The sequence below is a fragment of the Mya arenaria genome, chromosome 5 (assembly GCF_026914265.1).
Source record: "Mya arenaria isolate MELC-2E11 chromosome 5, ASM2691426v1".
NCBI classification, from domain to species: domain Eukaryota; kingdom Metazoa; phylum Mollusca; class Bivalvia; order Myida; family Myidae; genus Mya; species Mya arenaria.
The window spans coordinates 51,390,730-51,415,016 of NC_069126.1; the positions used below are offsets into that span (position 1 = coordinate 51,390,730).

General features: G+C 35.3%; 2 protein-coding genes across 2 annotated transcripts in view; both read left to right on the top strand.

Annotated features, from left to right (window-relative positions):
• Nucleotides 1-214: 214 nt before the first annotated feature.
• On the top strand, nt 215-730 carry LOC128235779 (uncharacterized). The gene has a single exon (XM_052950577.1). It carries the CDS (start codon nt 215-217, stop codon nt 728-730), a length of 516 nt encoding a protein of 171 aa, XP_052806537.1.
• Nucleotides 731-14,772: 14,042 nt separating this feature from the next.
• The window catches only part of LOC128235780 (uncharacterized), a 98,609-nt gene continuing 89,094 nt past the window's right edge, over nt 14,773-24,287 (top strand). Inside the window, exon 1 of the mRNA XM_052950578.1 lies at nt 14,773-14,827. Within this exon, the coding sequence (XP_052806538.1) occupies nt 14,773-14,827 (55 nt within the window). The remainder of the gene's footprint in view (nt 14,828-24,287) is intronic.

A 24,287-nucleotide genomic window follows, 5' to 3' on the forward strand; every position in this document is an offset into this window, starting at 1 on the left:
TGAGGATTACAATAAAATCCTGTATGGGATGAGGCAATCGTTGACTCTCACCAGAAAGGGTAATAATGATGCAATTTTCCGCTTAGCAGCAGATCCGGATCGGGGAGCTGGTAAAGCAACTCTTGATAAGCTTTCATGGTTTATGCCACACGTGCTACCAGCTGATGCTGAAAAGTCGATTCAATCTTAGGTGACTCTACCGGTTGGTTACCGAATGAGAAAATGTGAAAACATCACCGTCCCTCAGAGCACCATTTTTACCTGGAGACTGGGTGTCAAGTCTTCACCAGAAAAACCTCGTTGGATTATTGTTGGATTCCAGACTGAAAAAGATAACAATCAGTTGAAGAATCCGGCTATCTTTGACAACGTTAATGTGAGTAACATGCACGTCACGTTAAATGAAACTAGATACCCCGCTATTGATTACAATATTTCATTTATTAAGCAACAGCTTAGTCGGGTATATGGCGACCCTGCGGCATTCAGATCCAAGTTTTTTCACATGGATGAGTTGGTGAGTAATCCGAACATCACTGCGAGCGATAACAAGGATTTATACCCACTCTTTGTGTTTGATGTGAGCAAGCAGAGTGAGAGGCTGAAAACCTCTGTGACAGACATCAAGGTCAAAGTGCACTTCAATGTAAATGAACCCGCGGATACACAAGCATTTGCTCTAGTCATCTCGGATAAAATGCTATCATTTCATCAGACGGAGAGAAGATGAGTGTTATCTATTAAGGGAGCTCTGCGACCTCATAGCGGGCTCGCTCGCTTGCCTAACCAAAAAAATCTTGAGAATGACTTAAAGAAATGTATTTTAGATATATAACATGGCAACCAAACTATCAGTACTAAGACAGATCTTGAAAGACAACACAATAGAAGGCTACTTTTGCTGTAACAGACCTCAATTGATAGAGCTGTTGGAAAAAAGGTCTTCTACCTGAGGAGGTTATGGAGTTGCAGACGCAACTAAAGACAAACAGAAACAACCCGAAGCATGCGAAATTAACGGATGTCACATTTGATAAGGAGTATAAATGTCCATCCATCTACAAGGCAGCTCGTTTCATCAAAAAGTCACCAAGAACCATAACATTTTGGAATAATAGGGTTTGGAATAACTTTGTGCCAAATCAGAATGGGTTATACAAAACTTAGTATAACAATTTTCTTTATGTGATTTCAAGAAAAATATATCCGTAATAATTTATTTTTGAAAATGAGTTTAAGAAATTATTTATATAATAAAATGAATAGCCAAACTGTAAAAGATTTTAGGATTCAAGAAAAAAAGTATCAAGTCAATCAAGCAAAGATTAAAGCCATTTATCTTCAAGTAGAGATTAAAACAATTCAAAAAGAGACTAAAATCCTTCAAAAAGGGATTAAAACCATTGAAGCAAAGTATGTAACCAATCAAAAAGATATTAAAACCATTAAAGACATTGATACCATTCAAAAAGAGATTGATGATATTATGAAGATTAAATACGATTCGGATGAATACGATTCAGAGTCTGATGTAGATGAATACGATTCGGAGTCAACTCCATAAGGTCACTCTGTTTTTAACCTAGTTTATTACATATGATGAATATATTACATCATATGTAATGTGGAGCATCGGGCAATGCGGAGCATCGGGCGCTTTGTACCACTTCGTGCCAATCTTGATGAGATGCTGATTTTTTTTTATGAAAATGACTTAAAGAAAAATATATATGTATTAAAAATGGATATGTTCAAGAGAATCAGTTATACAGCTTTGAATGCTGTATTAAGTGTAACACCTCAGTTTATCAAACACGCAGCAACACGTGTGACGCTCCAGTTTATCAAAAACAAGGCAACACAATTTATTGAATGGGTTAGTGATTATGTTGAGCCACAAACCTTCAGCCAAACATTGGATGAGATCAAAGAGCATGTAAAAAGGCATACAAGAATGTGAAACCTTTCGAAGTTAAGGAAAGAAGGTCGGCTTTAAGAAGATTTACTACGCAATACGAGATTGAAGGAAGAAGAGGTTACATTCCACAAACATTTTTAGATGCTGTAAGACCCGATGTTATTAGACTTATTTCCGCGAACCGTATGACAAAAATTAAAGTAATACTTAACTGTAGGATGGAGAGAACTAGTATACTAACAGGTGAAGTTATATCAGAGCAGAGCCTGCATCATTTCACACTAATATTGAGATTAATCTAGAAGGAACAGATGTGAGCGATCTGTATACCACAATGACTGATATAATTATGGAAGCAATATCAAACTTTCAAAGACAGGGTAGTAATTGGGTTTTCAAAGAGATCATCAGTCTGGAGAATCATACAGTCAAGTATCAACCACTGCGAGGTAACTCTTATATTCCACTCCCCCAAAAGCTTGCATCGAAAATGGCAATCACAAACATGAAAAACGAAGATGACATGTGCTTTATGTGGAGTGTATTGCGAGCGTTGAATCCAGTCGATAAACATTCAGAACGTATCGATAAATCACTAAAGGGTCATAAAGATCTCTTAAATATGAATGGTATTGAGTATCCGGTTACCCTAAAGGCGATATATAGGTTTGAAAGACAAAATGTCACCATCTCTGTCAATGTCTACGACTATGAAAATGGAGACGTCTATCCTCTTAGAGTTAGCAAGCATAAGCATCAAACTGTTAAGTCTCGCCAGGGACTCGGTATCAACCTTTTACTTATAGATGATGGGGTAAAACAACACTACTGTCTCATTAAGAGCATGAGCAGATTGTTGTCTACCCAATCGAGTAAAAACGAACATACAAGACATTACTGTCTCCGTTACCTTAACTCATTCATCTCAGAGGATTTCTTAAGTAAGCATAAAGAGTACTGAGACTCCAATGATGCTGTAAAGATTGAAATGCCGAAAAAAGGATCAACCTTAAATTTTAAGCACTTTTTCAAGTCAATGAGAGTGCCCTTTATTGTGCATAGTGACTTTGAAAGCTTCACACAAAAGTTGGATACTGCCCAACCCAACCCCGACGATTCTTACACCAAACCGTATCAAAAGCATACACCTAGTGGGTTTTGTAACTACATCAAATGCTTTGATGATGAGGTTTACAAAAGGATTAAGCTCAAGCAAAATCTTGTCATTTACACGAAGCAAACTGAAGATGAGGATGTATCTCAGATCTTTGTTGACAGGCTGGAACAAAACATTAAAGACATCTACACAAAATGTGGACGTACTAAGATGATCATGTCCAAAAACAGCAAAGAGATTTCGAGAAGAAAACAGTATGCTGGATATGTCAACGAGTTTTTGATAAAAATTTCTGGTAATGACAGAGGAGCTGCTCACAACGATTGCAACCTCAAGTACCGAAATCCTAAGTTTATCCCAGTCGTATTTCATAATTTGAGTGGGTATGACAGTCATTTATTTATTAAAAATCTAGGCAAATCCGAGGGTAATATTAACTGCATCCCTAACAACGAAGAAAAATACATCTCATTCACCAAGAGTATGTAATTGACCATTATACTGACAAAAAGGGGGAAGAAAAGGAAGTAAAGCATGAGCTGCGGTTTATTGACCGATTCAAGTTTATGGCTTTTAGTCTAGATAAACTGGTCGGTAACCTTCAAAAAGATCGATTAACTTGGAAAGTAAATATAAAGGTAAGCAGTTGAGTTTGCTAAAACGTAAGGGTGTCTATCCCTATGACTACGTCAATGGTCATAAAAAGTTAGCTGAAACGCAGTTACCTCCATAAAACGAGTTTTATTCCAAGCTGAGTGGCGATGACATTTCGGATGAAGACTATGTACACGCACAACAGGTCTGGAAAGAGATTGAATGTAAGACGATGAAAGACCATCACAATCTGTATCTCACATCAGATGTATTGCTTCTGGCAGATGTATTTGAGACCTTCCGTAATCTCTGCTTGAAAAACTATGACTTAGACCCTGCCTGGTACTACACCGCACCGGGTTTGGCTTGGGACGCTGCACTAAAGCTAACCAAGGTTGAGTCAGAATTGTTGACCGATCCAGATATGTTACTCATGATTGAAAAGGGGATTAGCGGAGGCGTTTCAACTATCATGACACGGTATGGAAAGGCCAATAATAAATACATGGGGGATGAGTTTGACCCTAAAAAGGATAGTACGTATCTAAAGTATCTGGATGCAAACAATCTGTATGGATGGGCCATGAGCAAGCCTCTACCCACAAGTGGTTTAGAGTGGATGAGTGAAAGCGAACTCGAGGATTGGAAACTGGAGACATGCATCATCAAAGTAGATTTAGAGTATCCCGAAGACTTACATAGTTTACATTATAACTACCCTCTAGCCCCAGAACGAGTCACTGTAAATAAGGTTGACAAACTTATCCCTAATCTCAATAACAAAACTAAATACGAAGTGCATTACGAAAATCTTAAGCTCTATGAAAGCTTGGGTTTAAAAATAACAAAGATCCATATAGGTATCAAATTTATCGAAAGTACTTGGCTCAGACAGTACATTGATCTCAACACATCTCTTCGAGCTAAAGCAACCAATGACTTTGAAAAGGACTTTTTTAAGCTCATGAACAACTCTGTTTTTGGAAAGACTATGGAAAATATCCGAAACAGGGTTGACATAAGACTAGTCAATAACGAAACAAAGGCCGTAAAATTATCTGCAAAGCCAAACTACAAACATTGTACCATATTCGATGAAAACCTCGTAGCGGTACATATGAAAAAGACTAAGATTAGGTTTGACAAGCCGGTTTACTTTGGGATGTGTATTCTTGACCTGAGCAAAACCTTGATGTATGACTTTCACTTCAACTATATCAAACCTAACTACATTTTGGACGCTTATGGTTCGTCCGGCGCTAAGCTTTTGTTTACTGACACTGACAGTTTAGCATACAATATTAAAACTGAGGACTTTACGCAGATATAAATGAAAATGTAGAACAAATGTTTGATACTAGCAACTTCCCAGCTGATCACCCATCTGGTATCAAGTCTGGTGTGAACAAAAAGGTTGTAGGAATGTTTAAGGACGAATATGGTGGAAATATTATGCATGAGTTTGTAGGACTAAGAGCTAAGCTTTACAGCTATCGGATGTATGAGGGTAACGAGCCCCTGGCGAGGCTTAAGGAAGAAAAACGGTGCAAACGCTGGCCTATGGACACTGGCGCTTGGGGTTTATCGGGCTCGCACGCTTGCCTGACCGTTAAGAATTTGGGGAGCGAATTTAGGTAGAATCATACATTGATGTAACCGTTACCTTGAAACGGTGGTCATTTTTTCGATTCCTCAATGGAGAATCGAACGATTTTCATGTTTTCATGTTTTTTCATGTTTTGTTCAGCTTTTTGTCCCAGAACCGGCAATTTATATCTACTTACAGTCCGTGTTTTTTTTTTAACCAAATTGCTTGACAACGAAACAAACTTGGTAAAACCACATTTTCAGTAGTCTGTGGCTTGGCCTATGCCGTAAAGCCAATGTTGGTTATAAACAGGTTTGCCTCAAGGATAAGGGTAGTTCACACTACTCAGTGCGATGAAACAATATTAACAGCTCTATGCATACACCAAATGTGAAGTAATTTTGGATGTACGTAGCTCAATCGCAACAACCCCTGATCGCCACAGCTAACGTAAGCAGTCTGCATTTCAAATACAACAACTGTTTATGTCAATGCACGGATTATCTCGGGCCTTCGTTTGATCATCTTCTAGTAGCGGACGCCTCCGGTCAATGTTTGAATCGACTCTGAACGTCCATATTGAGTAAATATGCAATATGTGCTAAATAGTCATACTAAACGCAAAGCTTTATCGACCACAGCTCTAATGTACACGCGAAATACTGTCCTATAGTAGTTATTCAATATAGGGTACTGCCTTTGACGAACTCTTGTTGGACAGTACTAAGTATAACACCCGATTTTGTTTCTGTTTAAAACGAGTTAAACTTGTTCGTTTCATACAGGTCAAATGCAAATGCACGCCATAACGTATTAACCATGCTTCTTGATTTCGGATTTTACATTCTGATGTAAACAAGATAAAGCACTTATGAACATATATTTGATATCAAGTGTGCTTCTATTAAACAAAGCGTTGACTAATTAAAATTAGACGTAGTCCAATTTAGCATCATATAAACCTTCATGATAACTGATTACTAGAAAAGTAACGACTGCATAACTTCTCTGTAGTTTTACTCAGCTTATAATCGTGCATCTCTATGAAAACTAAAGGTTTCACACTCAGTAACAAGTAGAATAGGCGTAACCTTTCGATCAAATTACTGCGTGGATAAATAACGATTATAGTTAATTGAAATGTCATAGACAAGATGTTTTGATCCGATTTCGTTATCCGTAAACGCAACCCGTAAACCTCGAAATTAAAAGTATACATGCATGTTACGCAAAATATATTCATTGCCATAACAACCCTTTGTTCTTGTAAACAAACAAACATGCACCTTTCTGAAAAAAAACAATGTCCAGGTACCTTGATTCATAAATTAAGATTTTAAAACATTTCAGGTTATGTCAAGTTCAAGGTATTCAATCTTGGTATTTTACTATTTTCGTTGCCATTGTCGCCATATGGATGCCCGATAAAGCAATTCCATAAAAGGTATTCTAAGTGTCCACTATCCACATATTATGTTTCATGAAGTAACAGTTTATTCATTTTGAATTACAGTCAGAAAGTCGTATTTTCACTTTAATCACTATATCTGCAGCCACAGAAATCAAACAAAGACGACTGTGTATACTGAACCGATAGCCACCATCAATTTATCCGAATTATTTTTTTTAAATACGAGTGTGCGTAATTTCAATATAGTCTTTTATGAAAATGTTCGTTACCATAGCATTTTTTTCTCAACACGCTAAAACATGTAGTGGGGTGACACATGTTCCGTTTAAGAAAGGCTATCGACATCATATTTTTGTTTAAGAGAAGAACCGGTTCTTTTTACGTTGTATACTATTAGATAGTAATGTCGCGGTAATCCAGTCACACCGAAATATTATATATACAATGACCATGTAACCCCTTCGCGGTTGAAATATACAACGCATGGGTCGTAAAATAGCTTAAAGAGCAATGCTATTAATAACAATATAAACAATACAGGAAGGAAATTTTAGTTAAACATAATGTCATTGAATTAAAACCATTTTTTCAAAACCATTTAAAACCAGATCTAACAGAGATCAGCAGTGACTGCTAAATTAAACAATTATTATCTGACTCGCTTTTGTAAACTTATTAAAATTCGGGCAAATATTTATAGCTTAGTTTGTGGGTCAGGTTTATTTTTTAAGTTTTTTATCTGAATGATTGCAGCAAATGCTTGCCCTTCCAAAATTCTATGTTAGTATTTAAAGCTGCAGTAAACCATATGTTTGGAAGGCAGCCTTCAAGTATAAGATAAAGAACGATTGCTTACGGCTACAACATTTATGCTCATATGCGTCGTTTTCGATATGATGTTTAAATGGCTTTGTAAACTTCGTTTTACTATAACGATTAAAGTGATTGTTATAGGCAGAAATTTGGAAAAACTAGTGAGCAGTACATTTATTTCGTTCAGGTTTTGAATAACAATCATGACCAAACCACAACTTTCTTATAATTATCGACATGATTTGCATTTTAAACTAAATATTTTCGTTATAATACTATAATAATGGCAATTTTTTAACACAGAACTGAAGAAAAGCATTTTCCTTTTAAAATCAGTAAGCATTTGATATCCGAGCAATATCTTTCCCACATTGCTATGAATTTTGTCGATTCCCTTTGAACATTTATTTTGTACCAAACTTTCTTAGAGCTGGCTTGCTTGCGGAAAAGGATTTTCAACCTGGACAATTTTCGTAGGAAATTTATCACTGTACATATCGATCAAACGTATGCGATCCCTATCTGTATCCGCTGGTTAAGAATAAGCGCTATGCAAAACAATAAAACCTTATAAATTATGTCGACACCAACTGTCAAACTTTGTTATTAACAATTTAAGTAAAAAGATATTCAAACTGGGTTTTTTATATGTATAAGCAGGATGCCAATGGAGATGATGATGATGATGATGATGATGATGATGATGATGATGATGATGATGATGATGATGATGATGATGATGATGATGATGATGATGATGATGATGATGATGATGATGATGATGATGATGATGTTGATGATGATGATGATGATGATGATGATGATGATGATGATGAAGATGAAGATGATGATGATGATGATGATGATGCTGCTGCTGATGATGATGATGATGATGATGATGATGATGATGATGATGATGATGATGATGATGATGATGATGATTACACCAAAATAAGCAGAAATGTATATTCTGCATTTGACCAGCGTTCATGAAATATTCCTTTGACTTGGTCGCTAAAGGAGATTCGAAATTTTGTCGTGGTCTCGTATCAGCGTCGGTTAATTTTAGCATGTAACCTGATATTTTGGTTGTAACCCAAAAACACATACATGTGCTAATTAGACATACATTGGCTTATAGAAACACTTAATTAATTATGTACACGGTAAGTGTTTCATCTACTGGTGAACAGGTGTAAAAATGCATACACGATAGTATTTAAAGTTTGTATGATAAGCTACATGTTTTGATAACCGTGTTAGTTTTTTTTTTTATTTCACATATTAATACACAACCGTTAAGTCATATCTAAATTATACTTTCAACCTGTTCCTATTAACAATGTATGATCACCTTCAAGCAAATCATAAGAATTGTGTTTTTGCACAATTAGCACAATTAGCATCGTTTTCGTTGGTATTAACAATATTTCACCATTGTTTAGTTCCATTGCGCCTTTTCCGCATGTTGATTGGCCATTAAGCTTTAAATGTAGAATTTGTGGTGATCAAATTATGCTACTATTAAGTCAAGTCAAGTCAAGTCAACACATTTATTCATTTATACATGAAAAATTGAGGTAATTGATACAGACAATACATCTCAGAGGCTCAAATTTAGGATTCAAAGACATAACATACTTTCAAGTGAATCAAATATTTAAAGGCCAGATAATCCCGTTTAACAGGATAAATATTGCACATGGATCATTGGATTCAAGCAGTGTTTACGAGTTATAAAATGGGTCAAGTACAATGGGAGAGTTCACTAATATATGCAGAAATATCTAAGATAAATAAAAATAGGAATGTTTAACGAAATTGTTTAAGAATAACAGATACCATTTTACACATATTCAAAAATTCCTTTTTATTAGTTGTGTTTACCAACTGTTCAAGTTTATATATGTTTGGATGTCTGTTGAAATATGGTTTTATATACTGCTTACGCTTGTTATCAAAAATGTTACACTCGAATAAAAAATGGAATCCATCTCCTAGTTTGTTACATGTTTGGCATTTCCTTTCATTGACTGGTGTTCTATTCCAATTGCCCGTTTCTATTGGTAGTCTGTGGTTTTTTGTTCTAAACTTGATAAGTGGATATAATAATGATTTTTCATAGCCAAATGATGTTTTGAAGATTTTATAAAATTGACTCTTGCTAGCATTTTCAATAAGGGAGTTCCACGATGTTAAGAATAAATATTTCAGCTTGCGCTTAACCACAAGTTTCAGCCATTAGGATTTACATCTTGTTGATATTCCCAAGTTTCTATAAATCCACACTTTGTTAGTATTGACTCTATATTGAAGCACCATTGATATCGTCTTCTTATTATGTCTGGATGTAAAGTTTAAACTGTTTTGTATATGCATTTATATATCATCGATGATAGTTTACTACTATTATGGTTATTATTATTATTATTATTATTATTATTATTATTATTATTATTATTATTATTATTATTATTATTATTATTATTATTATTATTGTTATTATTATTATTATTATTATTATTATTATTATTATTATTATTATTATTATTATTATTATTATTATCACACAAACGTACCCAGAATGACATCATTTTCTCTTCTTTATCTAACGCTACTGGGGTTGTTCCAGTTTCGCCTTAAACCATATAATTAGGAGTTGAACTTTTTAATTTGAGAATATACTTTAAACATTTCAGCTGAACTCTTTCTATAATATCAAGATATTAAAGCGGTACACTACAATGCTGGAAACCTAGTCTGATGCCTTTAAAAAGGTCATGGTACTGTGAAACGATATTCACCTGTTACCCATGGACCAACATAACAATTGAGTTAGAAATCGACGCCCGAAAGGAAAATTTGGAATAAGTTCAGTTGTTGTAGAAATGAAAACCTGAAAGACGAATATGGAATTTATGTCAGTATTGTTAAAACCTTGATTGTCGTAATCATAATGTTGTATAATTGTATAATTATGCAACATATTGTTGTTATGGATGTACGTGTATTTACTCAAATATGTTCATCATGTATTTTACCGCAACTAAGAAATATTGAATAGACATGTAGTCTGATTGAGTGTGCTTAATGAAACTGAACTAAATACTGACCAGATTGCGTTACGTTTACAGTATTTTCGAATTCCCCGTTCACTTCTATTGGTTTCAAATCATCATACGCGTTTACTTGCCTGTAAATAAAAAATGCCGTCAATAAATATCAGCATATCTGCAATTGTTTACCTCAGAGATGATATTTTAAATATAAATTCTCTGTATGCAATTTTATACAACACGTTTCTTCTTACCCAACATTATCCTTCTCTGAAAAAGAAAATGAAATAAAGATCAATGTTTTGAAATCACTATAAAATGGTCAGAGTAGGTTTAAATGCTTTACGCACTATCAAGCTGAATTAAAGCAGATGATGTAGAAATATTCTAATCGCAGATGACAATTTGAGTTAAAAAATGTGCAACATAAACTGTGCTTAATTAGTGATCAATAAATACGCGATTGATTAAACGAGTCAAACACATCTTGTAAGGAATGACCAGAAATGAAATATTTTAGTTATGTAAGAAAATCTTATTTGATGTTTTATCGCGCTTGATATATAAAACATTGTTACAAAGCCCGCATGGCAACAATATCCATTTATTACGTCACTGCAAAAGTTGTTTTACTTCTTACACATCATAATAAAATAACATATATTTCATGATGGTCACCTCATAATTTAAATACAGAGAATACTATTATTTAAAAGCTGAATACATAGCCAATCATAGTAATATGAAATGAGGCACTGCCTTAGACGGGCTCTAGGTATGTTATCAACTGCAGAAACTGCTAATGCAGTACATTTTTTCTTAGGTTAACAAGTGTCAAAGGCAAAATTCTTTTATATGACATACTATGACTTTGACAACACCAATTTGATTATTAAGGTGCATAACAAGTAAGGTCAAGGCAATGCAAAGCTAATTCAATATTTTAATGTTTGAAAAAAGCTCATAATAATAAACACAAATATATTAATTTACCTAATACTGAATATCATACAAGCATTTACAGTACAAATAAATGATTCCTACTTTAAATATAACAAGGTAAACGAAACAGATTGAGTTTACTTAAAACTAATTATTACAGTTATCTGACAATTAACCTGTACTAAACTTTTTGAATATGTGAAACAGCATGTGTATATTTTAGATTTTGAAGGTTCTGCAAATCACCTGGAAAAATGGTTTGACCACCTCAGCAGTTTAAAATGAATATAAATTCCCTGTAGTTGATATTGTTAGCACCATTCCACCATTGAATATAACAATGTACGCAGAAAGTATGAAAATATTTAATTATTTAAAGTATGAGTCTTTAAACTGAATTATACATCTATAACATTTAAAAAAAACAAGAGACCCCTAAATGTGGTCTCTATAGTGTTAACATGTTTTTCCTATTACTTGACCTGGTGACCTAGTTTTTGACTGCACATGACCCAGATTCGAACTTGGCCTAAAGCTTATCAATGTAAACATTCTGACTAAGTATAATGAACATATGGTCATAAATGTGACCTCTATAGTGCTAACAAGCGTTTCCTATGATCTGACCTAATGACCTAGTTTTTGACCGCACACAACCAAGATCGTACTTGGCCTAGAGCTAATCAATATAAACATTCTGACCAACTTTCAGGAAGATAAAGTTGTAAATGAGACCTCAGGCCTCAAATTCTCGAAACTTCTTAAGTCTCTTATAACAGGATTAAGCTAAACTCACTATTTTTGGTTTTCAATAATTTGGATAATATTTACTTCTTTAAGAGTTTTTATACTTTAGATAGGAATTATCTATATGTAGCCCGGCAGATTAACTCAATATTAAGAAAAATCGTTCAGTGTGTGATACAAGCATAAAAATTTGCGTATCCCTATAAGGTTACTTGTTCGGGAAAACCCGTTAGCCACCTTATTTTTCAAAATGACGACCATTTTCAAGATGGCCGCCAATCCCGATTGAAAAAATATAGTTTTAAGACAAAAGTTGACCAAACAGTTCTATCTTAATGATTTTGATTTGTGATACAATCATCAAAATGTGAATAAGAATTCTGTTTAGGCTACTTGTTTGGAAAAAAACTGTTAGCCATCTTCTTTCTTTAAAATGGCGGCCATTTTCAAGATGGCCGCTAATCCCAATTGAAAGAAATTATTCTAATACAAAAGTTGACCAAACAGTTCTATCTAAATGATACAATCATCAACATTTTGCATAAGTATTCCTATTAGGTTACTTGTTTGGAAAAATCCGTTAGCCATCTTTTTTTCAAAATGGCGGCCATTTTCAAGATGGCCGCCAATCCGATTGAAATAAGTTATTCTTAATAAAAAAGTTGACAAAACAGTTCTATCTTGATTATTTGGTTGATACAATCATTAAAATTTGCATTAGTATTCCTATTAGGTAACTTGTTTGGAAAAACCCGTTAGCCATCTTTGTTCAAAATGGCGGCTTTTTTCAAGATGGCCGACTATCTTGATTATTTGGGTGATACAATCATTTAAATTTGCATTAGTATTCCTATTAGGTAACTTGTTTGGAAAAACCCGTTAGCCATCTTTGTTCAAAATGGCGGCCATTTTTAAGATGGCCGATAATCCCGACTGAAAGAAATTATTCTGAATACAAAAAATGATAAAATAATTCTATCATAATGCATTTAAGTTGAAACAGTACATTTGCTTTTATAGAGAAACAAATTGATATAAAACTTTTTTGAAGCTCTTACTATCACTCACGACAAAGCAAAACCAGGGCGCACTGGTAAAACCACTACCGTAAAACTCAGCATGTGGTTTAATGTCAGCTTAATAATCTCTAGTAAAGCTAAGTGTCCTAGATGCTAAATAACAAGCCCCATACCTGTAGTCTTGTTAAATGCAGGACCAGTAAGATAAAAATACAATGAAAACTACAGGGACAAGCCCAGCTGTCGAACATTCAAAAATGAACTCTTTTATAGGGACATGCAAACGCACAATCGACAATGAACTATAGACACAAACATATAAAGATCACATACCCCCAGTACACAGATGCAAATGAAAACACCCAAAACAAACTTACACAATATAAACAAATACAAACACAAGAAACAAACCATATTACATGTATCATCAACATTGCTTTACCGTCTAATGATGGGAGTACCTACATCGAACGGCCAGTGAAACAAAAGGTCACTGGAGCTCGAGTCTAATGTTTAACTTGTTAGTATGGCCATAACCTCACTAGTCCCATCAACATGTATGAGAAATTACTTAATATATAAGCCTCATTAGAGCACGCAATCAACTTGAAAACAATAAAGAATAATGCAAAAAAATAACATATAAACTGATGAATTAATTTCAAATACTCAGCGACCATATACCAACATCGTCTGTCAACGAAGCAATCAAGCCGTAACAACAGTGCTAGCTCTTAAGAGATACTATAAAGTAATTCAAAGACAACTATCTGACATAGCTTGCCTTAACAAGGTTTAAAATGTTGTCTTCATTTTGTCATATAATGAAAGTATCATTGTACAAACAAGATGGAAAAACACAATCTACGCATTAGCAAAACAGTGTCATTGGCCAGAAAAGAAAGGTGAAGACAAGTTTGGCATTATGTCTTGGGTCTGCATATGTAACTGGTGGCATTTCAGTCCAATAGAACCATCAAATTATGAGATGAATAGGAGCCGTTGATGAGGCAGGAACTACTTCCTCATGGACAGCAAAATGCTTTCTTCATGCTTCAAGTGCCACTAGGCAAATGGCAAATGCACCAGATTACAGCTAGCACTCTCTTCACACTTCAAGCTACTGAAAGAAGCCTACAGGCTGTACAATGTCAGTGAGTGTTCAGGGGCCAATGAACATATGTACCGTTGACTGTTGTTAAAGGTGCAAAACTGAAAGTCCACTATATTGATTTCTAGTGTTGACAATGGAATTATTAATCTTGTCCCTGGAGTGATCATTCTGTGAAGCAGAATTTACTTTAAACCATCAATTGTTGTGCCCACAGATACCACTCTCTTTTGCAAACAACAGTTTGAACTATGCGCGATGGCCCCCTATACATCTCAGACACATTGAACATACACATTCTCAGCTAGGTGCAGAATTCCATAACGGAATATCTGTTGTTCACAAATCAAATCGTGAATTTTCAGCGTAAGCTATTGACCAAGCTTATGAGAAAGCTAGTGCTGTTATGAAAGATGATAGTGGTTCCATTGTTGTGACTGAAGACCAGTCCGAACTATGACGGTGGATGGTGCCATGGTGCTGGAGCTGAAGTCAGTCACTTGGTTGCTCAGTATGAATTGGCATTTAAAGTCAAGGATGCAAATAAAAATACCAGACTTAACGAACAGAAAGAACATACACAAAAGGTACATACTAATAGGAATACTTATGCAAAATGTTGATAAAGTACAGAAGCTGTACACTAAAATGATACGGGCAGTGCTATTACTTGGGATAATAAGGATATTTTTTACACTGGATACAACACGTTTTGCACATAGTAATTCTGCTGAAATGGTTGCTTCTTCTGATCACGGTAAAACCCGCTTCAATAAGTTCCTGAAAGGGATGGATACAGTGCTAATTTTATTAGCCAAATAAAAAGAAAACGACATATTTCTTTCGGCAAAAGCAAGAGCCGATAGCGGATGATTCATAGGGAAAAATCTGTATGTCGTCTGTATTCTACACTTATTCTGCCTGTATAGAGAATGTGACCATTTTTTCTTCAGCATGGGAATCAGTCTTTTCCTGCTGCACTGAGTGATAATGGTAATCGCCATAGCTGCCTTAAATCGCAACCTGAGCCAATTCTAGAGACTGATGTCCTCATTTTTGCCAAATCGACTTAGAATGCATCACTAGAAGTAGTCTCAATAGTACAAACACGTAGTTGTACTTACGCTGGAATAAATAATTTGTTTGACGTATTCTGGTCCTCTACTTTAAAATCTGAAACACGAACAATGCGAGGCATAGAAGCTAGACGTAGAGTGAATGACAAAGAAAATCCCATTATATTGGCGTAGGTGTTGAGAGATAACATGCAACAAGAATGAGCTTTTTAACTTTCTGGTTGATATTTTTTTAAAGATGTGTTCAAATAATAGTTTACAGTTGTAGTCACTCAAGAAGATGGTGTTGTCTGCAATCAGTCGATATAAGTCTTGAAGGACACAAACATTGCAAGAGCAAGCAGACACATGAATCTTCTTGCATGCAAAACACACAGCAGCAGACGGTTACAAAATCATTATACGTTCTTGTCATTGCAGCCAATTCTACAGCTTCTTGATGTAGAAAAGCTGCGGGATGCATTTGGTCAAGGATAACACTTGAGGTTCCATACATGATATAAGTATGTCAATTGGCCCAGGAATCCAACGGCCTTCTTTTTTTCATACTTTTATTGAATATGATGTCGTATCTGTATTCTGTTGACAAGAGCAATAGAGTGCATGACAAACATGTAATGTATGCTTCTACTGCTTTTATAAAACTCGCCAACAATTGACAAAAAGGATCATAATATTCATGAAAAGTTTGTAGTCACAATGTGATACATTGTAATTCTAGCGCCAATGATAGTATTGATGATAGTATTGACGAAGCAAGACTGACATTGTTTGCTCAAAAGAAAGGTCATATGAATCAATTCCTCCAATGCAAGAAGCTTTTATTCAACATGTTAAGCGTGCTGCATACTGAGCAAGTTTCATATGGGGCCTATCAACTATATGTCAAATGGAGATCGAAAGCCCTGCTGACAAAGGCTGGAAATAGCACAGTAATATGTGGCAAATCTTTCTGACCGCATGTCCACCCAATGTTTACGATTAAGACTCCCTCGTACAGCTCTATGTCAATGCAATTGTGCAGGCTAGAAAGTCAGGACGTGTTCTTAAATAAAAAAAATAGAAAATAACAATGAAAAAGCAGATTTTTTTTTTTTTAGAAAAAGCTTATATTTTTTTAATGAAACACAAATACATAAATACAAAAAATAATAAAAAAATATACATCACTACCTGGGAAATCAATATATTAATGTTTGTAAATCTTATATTTTTTTAAAATATGCATTAAATAAATATTTCTGAACAAAACCCGTTTAGTTTGGTCATGCATGTCAAGTTAAATAATAAAAATAATAATGATTAACTTCAATGGCGGCCATTTTGAAAAAAAATAGCGGCCATTTTGAATATTTCGTGGCTAACGGGATTTTTCGAATAAGTAGACCCAAAAGAGTCTTCATGTCAATGTTGGTGCTTGTACCACAATGTGAACGATCTTTTCACTAATCTGCCGGGCTAATGTTAGTTAAATTAAATCATTTATAAAAAATCCATTCAAGTATGTATTTTGAGTAATTGAAATAAGCTACTTAAGCTTGTTAAGCTTAAGCTTAAGAAGTTTCGAGAAATTGGGGCCTAGAGTTTACACAAGCTTTTCCTTCAATTTGACCAGGTGACCTAGTTTTTGACCACACTTGACCCAGATTCGAACTGGACCATGACCAAGTTTCCTGAAGTTACAGTCATGAATGTGACTTCTATAGTGTTAACAAGCTTTTCCTTTAATTTGACCTGGTGACCAGTTACCTAGATTTTAATTCCAGCTGACCCAATATCGAACTCGTCCAAGATTTTATTGAGGGTAACATTCTGACCAGGTTTCATTAAGATAGTGCCCAAGCTGTGACCTCTAGAGTCAAATTGTTGACGACAGACGACTACGACGGATGATGGACACTACAAAATGTATATCCTTTGCCAATACATTTAATTGTTCAGAACGCATTAGGCTTTGTTTAAATTTTAACAATGTCACTGTATTTAAGACATAGTAAATTGCCCCCCCCCCAAGCAAGAGTTCAGCAGCCTACTGACAAGATGACTGTAATAAACTATGATGTATTGATCTATTGATAGAGGAATACTCTCCAAGAAAATTGACACATTTCTCTGCATTTGATACATATGCAATTCTTGTCTCCTATTTCAATTGTTCATGATGATGACAGTACTGAAGTCATCGATCCAAGATAGATGATGCACTCTGGTATAGGGTACTGAAGTGATCGTCCCATATACCAACTCCCGTATCCTGGATAAAATGTTACTGGTGAATACAGTACTAAAGTGATCAAATCCTGATGCCACTCTGGTATCCTGGATAAAACATTACTGGTGAATCCAACTTACTGAAGAGATCAATCCCAGATGCCCCTCTGGTATCCTGGATAAAACCTTACTTGTGAATACGGTACTACAGTTATGAAATCCGATCTGAAACAGATTAACACCTAACTCAGAATATAATAAACAAGGGTCAATTTGTTTACATTGACGCAGATGAAGAGACTATAACACTAAACCATGAAGTCACCGTTGTTAAAAATATGTAAATACAGCCTAAGACCACAGTTATTCTAACTGTATGTTTCATATAGACACTAACCAAGCTTACAATGTATCTCTTCAAAACAGCATTTTCATTTAATATTTTTGCAAAAACAGACTTCAAAACTCCTATAGTTCAATTTCAGGCTGTATGCAACATATACTGAAAGTTTGGCAATGATATATTAAACACTTTCGGAATGAGTATAAGCACCTGTGGTGTTTTCATAAAAAGCAGAAATAGCCATTTCCATCATTCGGTAAGCCGCTAACTTTTAAAGAGCCATTATTTCCTCATGCATTTAAATATTCTGACCAAGTAAAGTTTATATATATATATGACAGCACCATAAAAATGGCCTGCAAGCTCTATTAAGATTTTTTCAAAGCAAAATTAGATTTTTCCACTTTATCGTTTATATAAAAAATGACATAGAGCCAAACTGAAATGCTTCCATGGACAAATGGCACAGCAAGGAAATGACAAATAAACACCAAAACTGAAAGATTCATGTCAACTGCTAGTGTTTTCATGTATGAGATGGCTACATGATGTAGAAAATGCAGTGATAGCATAAAAATGCTTTAAGTATCTGTTTTGAAGGCTAGATTTGCCTTAAAATTAAGATTACAGCTCTTAACCATTGTCTATAAGTTGCTTATTTACACCTGATAGTATAAATCTCACTCGTTGGAATCATTTACACACAAACAAGTACTACAAAGTTAACTTACATCTTCATTCTGAAATATTACATTCAGAGCTGCAACCCCTGGATCTAGATTGCAGGACCACTGCCATGGGCGAAAAGCCGCAGCAAACTGGTGCTTATTGGCACATCATATTCTGCAAGCAAGACACAAAATCAATGTTTGACACAGAATAAGACTATCTTCTTTTACTGTAAAAGTATGAAATATACATGAGACATACATAACCTTTTATGTAGAAATTATGCTCCAGTCAATTGTTAACACCCCCCCCCCCCTCCCAAGCCCGGGGAATCGCGGGGACTTTGAATTCAGTCCAGCCAACCCAGGGTAAAATCCCCGCACTGCAGGGAAGAAATGATGTTAAAATACCCACCAAATGCCCCCGCACTGCTATATTTTACGCCAAGACAAAACCACCGCATTCACCCGGCATTGCAGGGACACCTGAATGGTAAAAACACAGCCCTTTTCCCCGGCTATCCCCGGTTTACTGCCTGACCTGGAGGGTCCAAGGTTACAATTGACTAGTGCATTAATGCAATAAATGTGCAGAAAAGTTCATTAATTCCAAAAATATTATGACAAAAATATTAAATATATAGTATTTTGGACGAGGAAATTCAATTCGGAAAGATACAGTTCATCAATGAGCTATTGAAATATACACTGATCATGATGTCATAACAAGTGAATGTTAATATCAAAGAGCAAGAAATATACTGGCAATTTATTTCAGGGAAACCTTGACAAATGTCTGGTTTATTTTCAAACTTATTGCCTCCAGTAATACATAACATGGCAATACCTGCATTACTATTACTATAGTAACACAACTTCTCTATGACCAAACATATTGCTATTGAGCATTAGTACACTGTATGTACATGGCTTTTTTATTTTGTATGTCATGTTTCTTTGCCCCTATTTATGGAAATATTTTATAACAGGTTCAAGCTTTTTAAGTCCGTTACGCTTAAGATTTATCGAGAAGCTGGGGTCTTATGCACCAGTCAATTGTAACCACGGCTACCCCACAGGTCAGGGGGTATACAGGGGATAGACGGGGAAATGGGCCGTGTGTTTACCTTTCAGGTGGCCCGCAGTGCCGGGCGAATGCGGTGGTTTTGTCTTCGCTTTAAATATAGCGGGGAATGGGCCTTACCTAGGGTCCCGGGGGTGCAGGGGCATTCGGCGGGGATTTTACCATCTGTTCGTCCCCACAGGGCGGGGATTTTAGCCGGGTTTGGCTGTACCAAATGTCAAAGTCCCCACTATTCCCCGGACCTGGGGGCGTGGTTACAAATGACTGGTGCATTATCGCATGCAGATTTGAGTGAATCGCAGAGGGTGTTTACAGTATTTACTCTTAACATCACAAACTTCTTTAGGCATCTCATTTAGACTTTTTACTAATTAACAACCAGAAATTTTGACACAATGGCAATTTTATAACAAACTTGACCATGAGATTGAGTGTGAGCAAGCCAGTACAGTTTGATTTACCATTTGGGTGAAAAATTACTAAACGGCGATGTAAATTGAAAAAATGGAGTTGCACCTAATTTTTTTAAGTTGCAGATCTAGGAAAAGGCATGACGGTCTAAATATAGAGGTGCAGTTGTATATTAAAGATGTGCACCTCCATCTTAAATATAGATGTGCATTTGTATTTATGTAAGAGGTGCACCTCCACTTTAAAGTTTTAAAATATATATAGAACAGAACGTATCAATAAAGAAATGCACAGCTTAATAACATACAGGTGCACCTGTAAAGTAAGTGTATTTTAGTAACGTTGATGATTCTCTCACAAAGCCATGTTGTTTCATGGAAAGGGTACGGCAACTCTCACTCAGTCATGGGGGTTGTTTGGCAGGACGGTTCGCCTTCTTTGAACCCTGGACTGACTATTTAGTTACGGTATTTCACACGACCTGTGGCCCACAACAAAACCATCAACCCGCATTTGCCGATTTGTCTTTCAATCACAATCTTGCACTCTTATGGTGTCAGCCTTTCTCTCGACATATTCAGTCACAATCTCTCACCTCCCATAGTGTTGCTTGGCACGAGGGGTCACTTGGCACTATTTATTTACATTTTTTCACACAATATGTGGATCAAAGCAAAATCATTCATATTTACAGTCACAATAGCTCACAAAGCCATGGTGTTGGACCGCACCCGTCCATTTATCTTTTCAGTCATAATCTTGCGCTCCGCCATGGTTTTTTATTTTGGCAGGAGAGGAAACCTCACCCGCACACTCCCATTCCAACTTCTTCATTTAATAAAATCTGTCACAAAAAAGTTTCATTTACTTGGTATTAGGACTGCAGTTGTTGCCAGTCGAGCTATCTGATTGGGGCGATTGGGTCCCTTGTGTGATCTCTTGGTCTGAGAATTATAAAAAATGTGCTTGTGTACTCTATGATACATATAATAAACAAATAATCGACTTTTGGTCGTATATTTTTACATATTAAATATTTTAATATTACATACATTATTATTACATACAATCTTTATCATTCACATGGTTTCGGACCGCAACCGTTCATTGATCTTTTGTCATATTCTTGCGCTCCGCCATGGTTTCACTTGGCAGGAGGGGATACCCCTCCCGCACCGTCCCCGCCCAACTTCTTAATTTACACAAAAGTGGTGTTGCATGGCACAAGAGTTCACCTGTCACACAATTCCTGTTTATCTTTTTAGTTTCAATCTCTCAACCAGCGTGTTGGTAATTGAAAGGTGTTCCCATCCTTTGATCTCAATTAAAACATCTCACATATCCATTGATGAGGCTCACAGACGGTACATCCCATCCATCTTTTCAGTGACAATATTTCGCTCAGCCATAGCGATTTCTGAACTGGTCAACCGCATGTCATAAATTTATGAAATTGATATCTTCATTGTATGATTATTTGAAAAGTGTATTGTACAAAATAATCATACTGTACCTGGCTGACGTGACAAGCTCTGCTATGTGTACCGGTATAATCCATGGTCGTAATTAAATCCAACAGGAATTACTTCTTCGCAATTTCTATCTCATCAACAACTGTCAAACATCTAAATAGTATCGATATTGTAAAGCCTAAAATGACAACTACTAACTGTCAAGTGTGACCTTCGTATAGAATGGTAAACAATGCGTATGAATATCTTTAATAAACAAGTGAAAACAAAGTATATATCTCAGACAATCTATATAAATATGTTGTATTTGTCTTTGTGACTTTACAAAAAGTATTCATAGTAATTGTTTATAATAATATTTTGAATTTTTTTAATAACTAGTGGGGCGCTATTTCGCATCTCATAGTTTAAAATTTCATGAGCCTGTTTTCTTTCGTGTCGTCACGCTCTGATGATTTTGGTGTCCGGCATGCACGCGCTCAATATAGTTTGTGAACAGAAAAAAATACTGGTTCCATCACCTTTACGTCTTTTTTTCAGGCTGATAGTATGTTCAACTTTTGAACGAAAGTATTGCTATGTGTGACCTTAATAGGGCTCTGCCGAACTTCGCTCGGTTTAGAGCCCGCATTAATTGACAACTTATATTATAGCTTTCTCAGACACTCACCTAGTTCTGTGTATTCCGGTCTTTCCTTTGCTGACCCAATTTGGTCGTAAATATGATTTGCTTCCACAGAAGACCTTTGGTGTCAAATACTTAACATGTCATACGGCGAAATACGCATGCTAATAAAGGCAGCTTAACGTGTCTTAATTTGTTAAGTACATTTAATCTTCATCAACCTGCTAGAACGTTTTATGCTTAACTAAAAGATACGAATACATCGTTTTACAATCTGCAATGATTGAACATTGTTATATTATTTAGAAATGAACAAATAAGGCTTGCAATACTTACGATTCATACCTTGTTGTAAAAACATTGTCTTCTACGACATCTAAAAGTGAAAATTTAGAAAGAAATAATGTTGAAAGTCAAGGCAAGTCGGTTAGTACAATGCAATTATAATATTGTATGACTTAAACTAAACGTCAATCAGCAATCTTATTTTTTTACAATAACTGTTAATCTAAAAACAAAAGCATATTAATTATATTACAAACAATGCAAAATGTGATACAACGTTTTCGTACCGAATTAAACAATTAAAAAGCAATATGCTTGCAGACTAAAACAAATGGATTATTAAAGCTTTTACGTGATATAAAACTTGTATGAATGTATTATGGATATCATTGTTTCTGTTTGAACACGTTATTTGAAAACAGGTGACAGTTCTACTGAAAAGTTTATGAACTTCTATAACTGTGTAGTGACATACTTCTCGTATTGAACTGCATCTTGCGAAGACAGTTTATCCAATATTTACGTCTAGTAGCAATGATGCTTGCAACAAGAACAACAAAAGCAAAAAGCCCTGTGGTTACTCCTCCGATAAGTAAGCCAATTCCTGACTCTGTGGTTTCTGTAAGGTTATTACAAAGGTTTAGGACTATTGTCCAGGCTTCGTTGTTATAAAGTTTTTAAGACTTGCTCAATATTCATTAACACCAGTCGCTTGTAAGTGTAACACGGACTCATTTTACTTATCAATACCGAGTGACAAAAGAGTATACACAAATCGGTTTTTTGATTCAACTTTATAAACTATTAGGTTTGTTTATATTTATTGTATTTTATTAATAATATTTTTTATTTATAAATGGCTCATTTGCAACGACAGCTAATTAAAGGCTCATTTTGATTCCCGAAAATGCTGTTATCGTATTAACCAAGCACGTATAGTTAGACCAAATAGTTGGTAACAATATATAAGAATACGATCATTAAACAACTGAAAATCAGTTATTTCAAGCTTTCGACTACATTTTGTTTATGATGAGACGTATTGAATAATTTGTAAAACATAGCTTAAAGGGTTGCACGTACCCGCGGACTACCTTATATGCGGTAAGTCATTAATGCATATTTATAGTTAACATGTTTGTGGTGGCGTTTACGATTGTTCGAGGTCTGATTTGCAACGCATGCAAGCAGTGTAAGCAAAATAATGTTCTTTAAAGTAAACAGTGCAACTGATTCGTACGCTAAGCCATTCGCACAAGTAAATGCACGGATGGATATAACAAGTATACGCAATAGCCGTTTTGTGTCAACTGTGCATATAAGATCATATTTTCATTCAAAACTACAAGTACAACGCGCATATATTACTCGTAATGTTGAATCAGAATACCATAAACATTTTTTCATATTCATTAACTCAAACGAAAAACCATTTATAACATATGCACCAAGGTTAATGATGCACGGCGGCCCAAATTAATATTTTTGCAAAACTTGAAATAAGACAATGACGTCGGCGACATGCTATGACAATTATTCGACCTTTTTGTTTAATTTCGACAGCTAAGGAAACGGATCCAATCTCGTTTGAGAACATCACGTTGTATGCTGTAAAATCACTGTTATCTTCTAGACAAAAGGTTATGAATATCAACCATCCTTTTGCTGGAACCATTGCTCCGAAAACAGGTAGCTGAATGATAACGTCAATGGCCCGAAAGAAAGTTTTGTTTTTAATATCGTCAGAAGTTCGGGAAATGTTCGTTGAAATAAAACCATTGTTGGAAAACACTGAA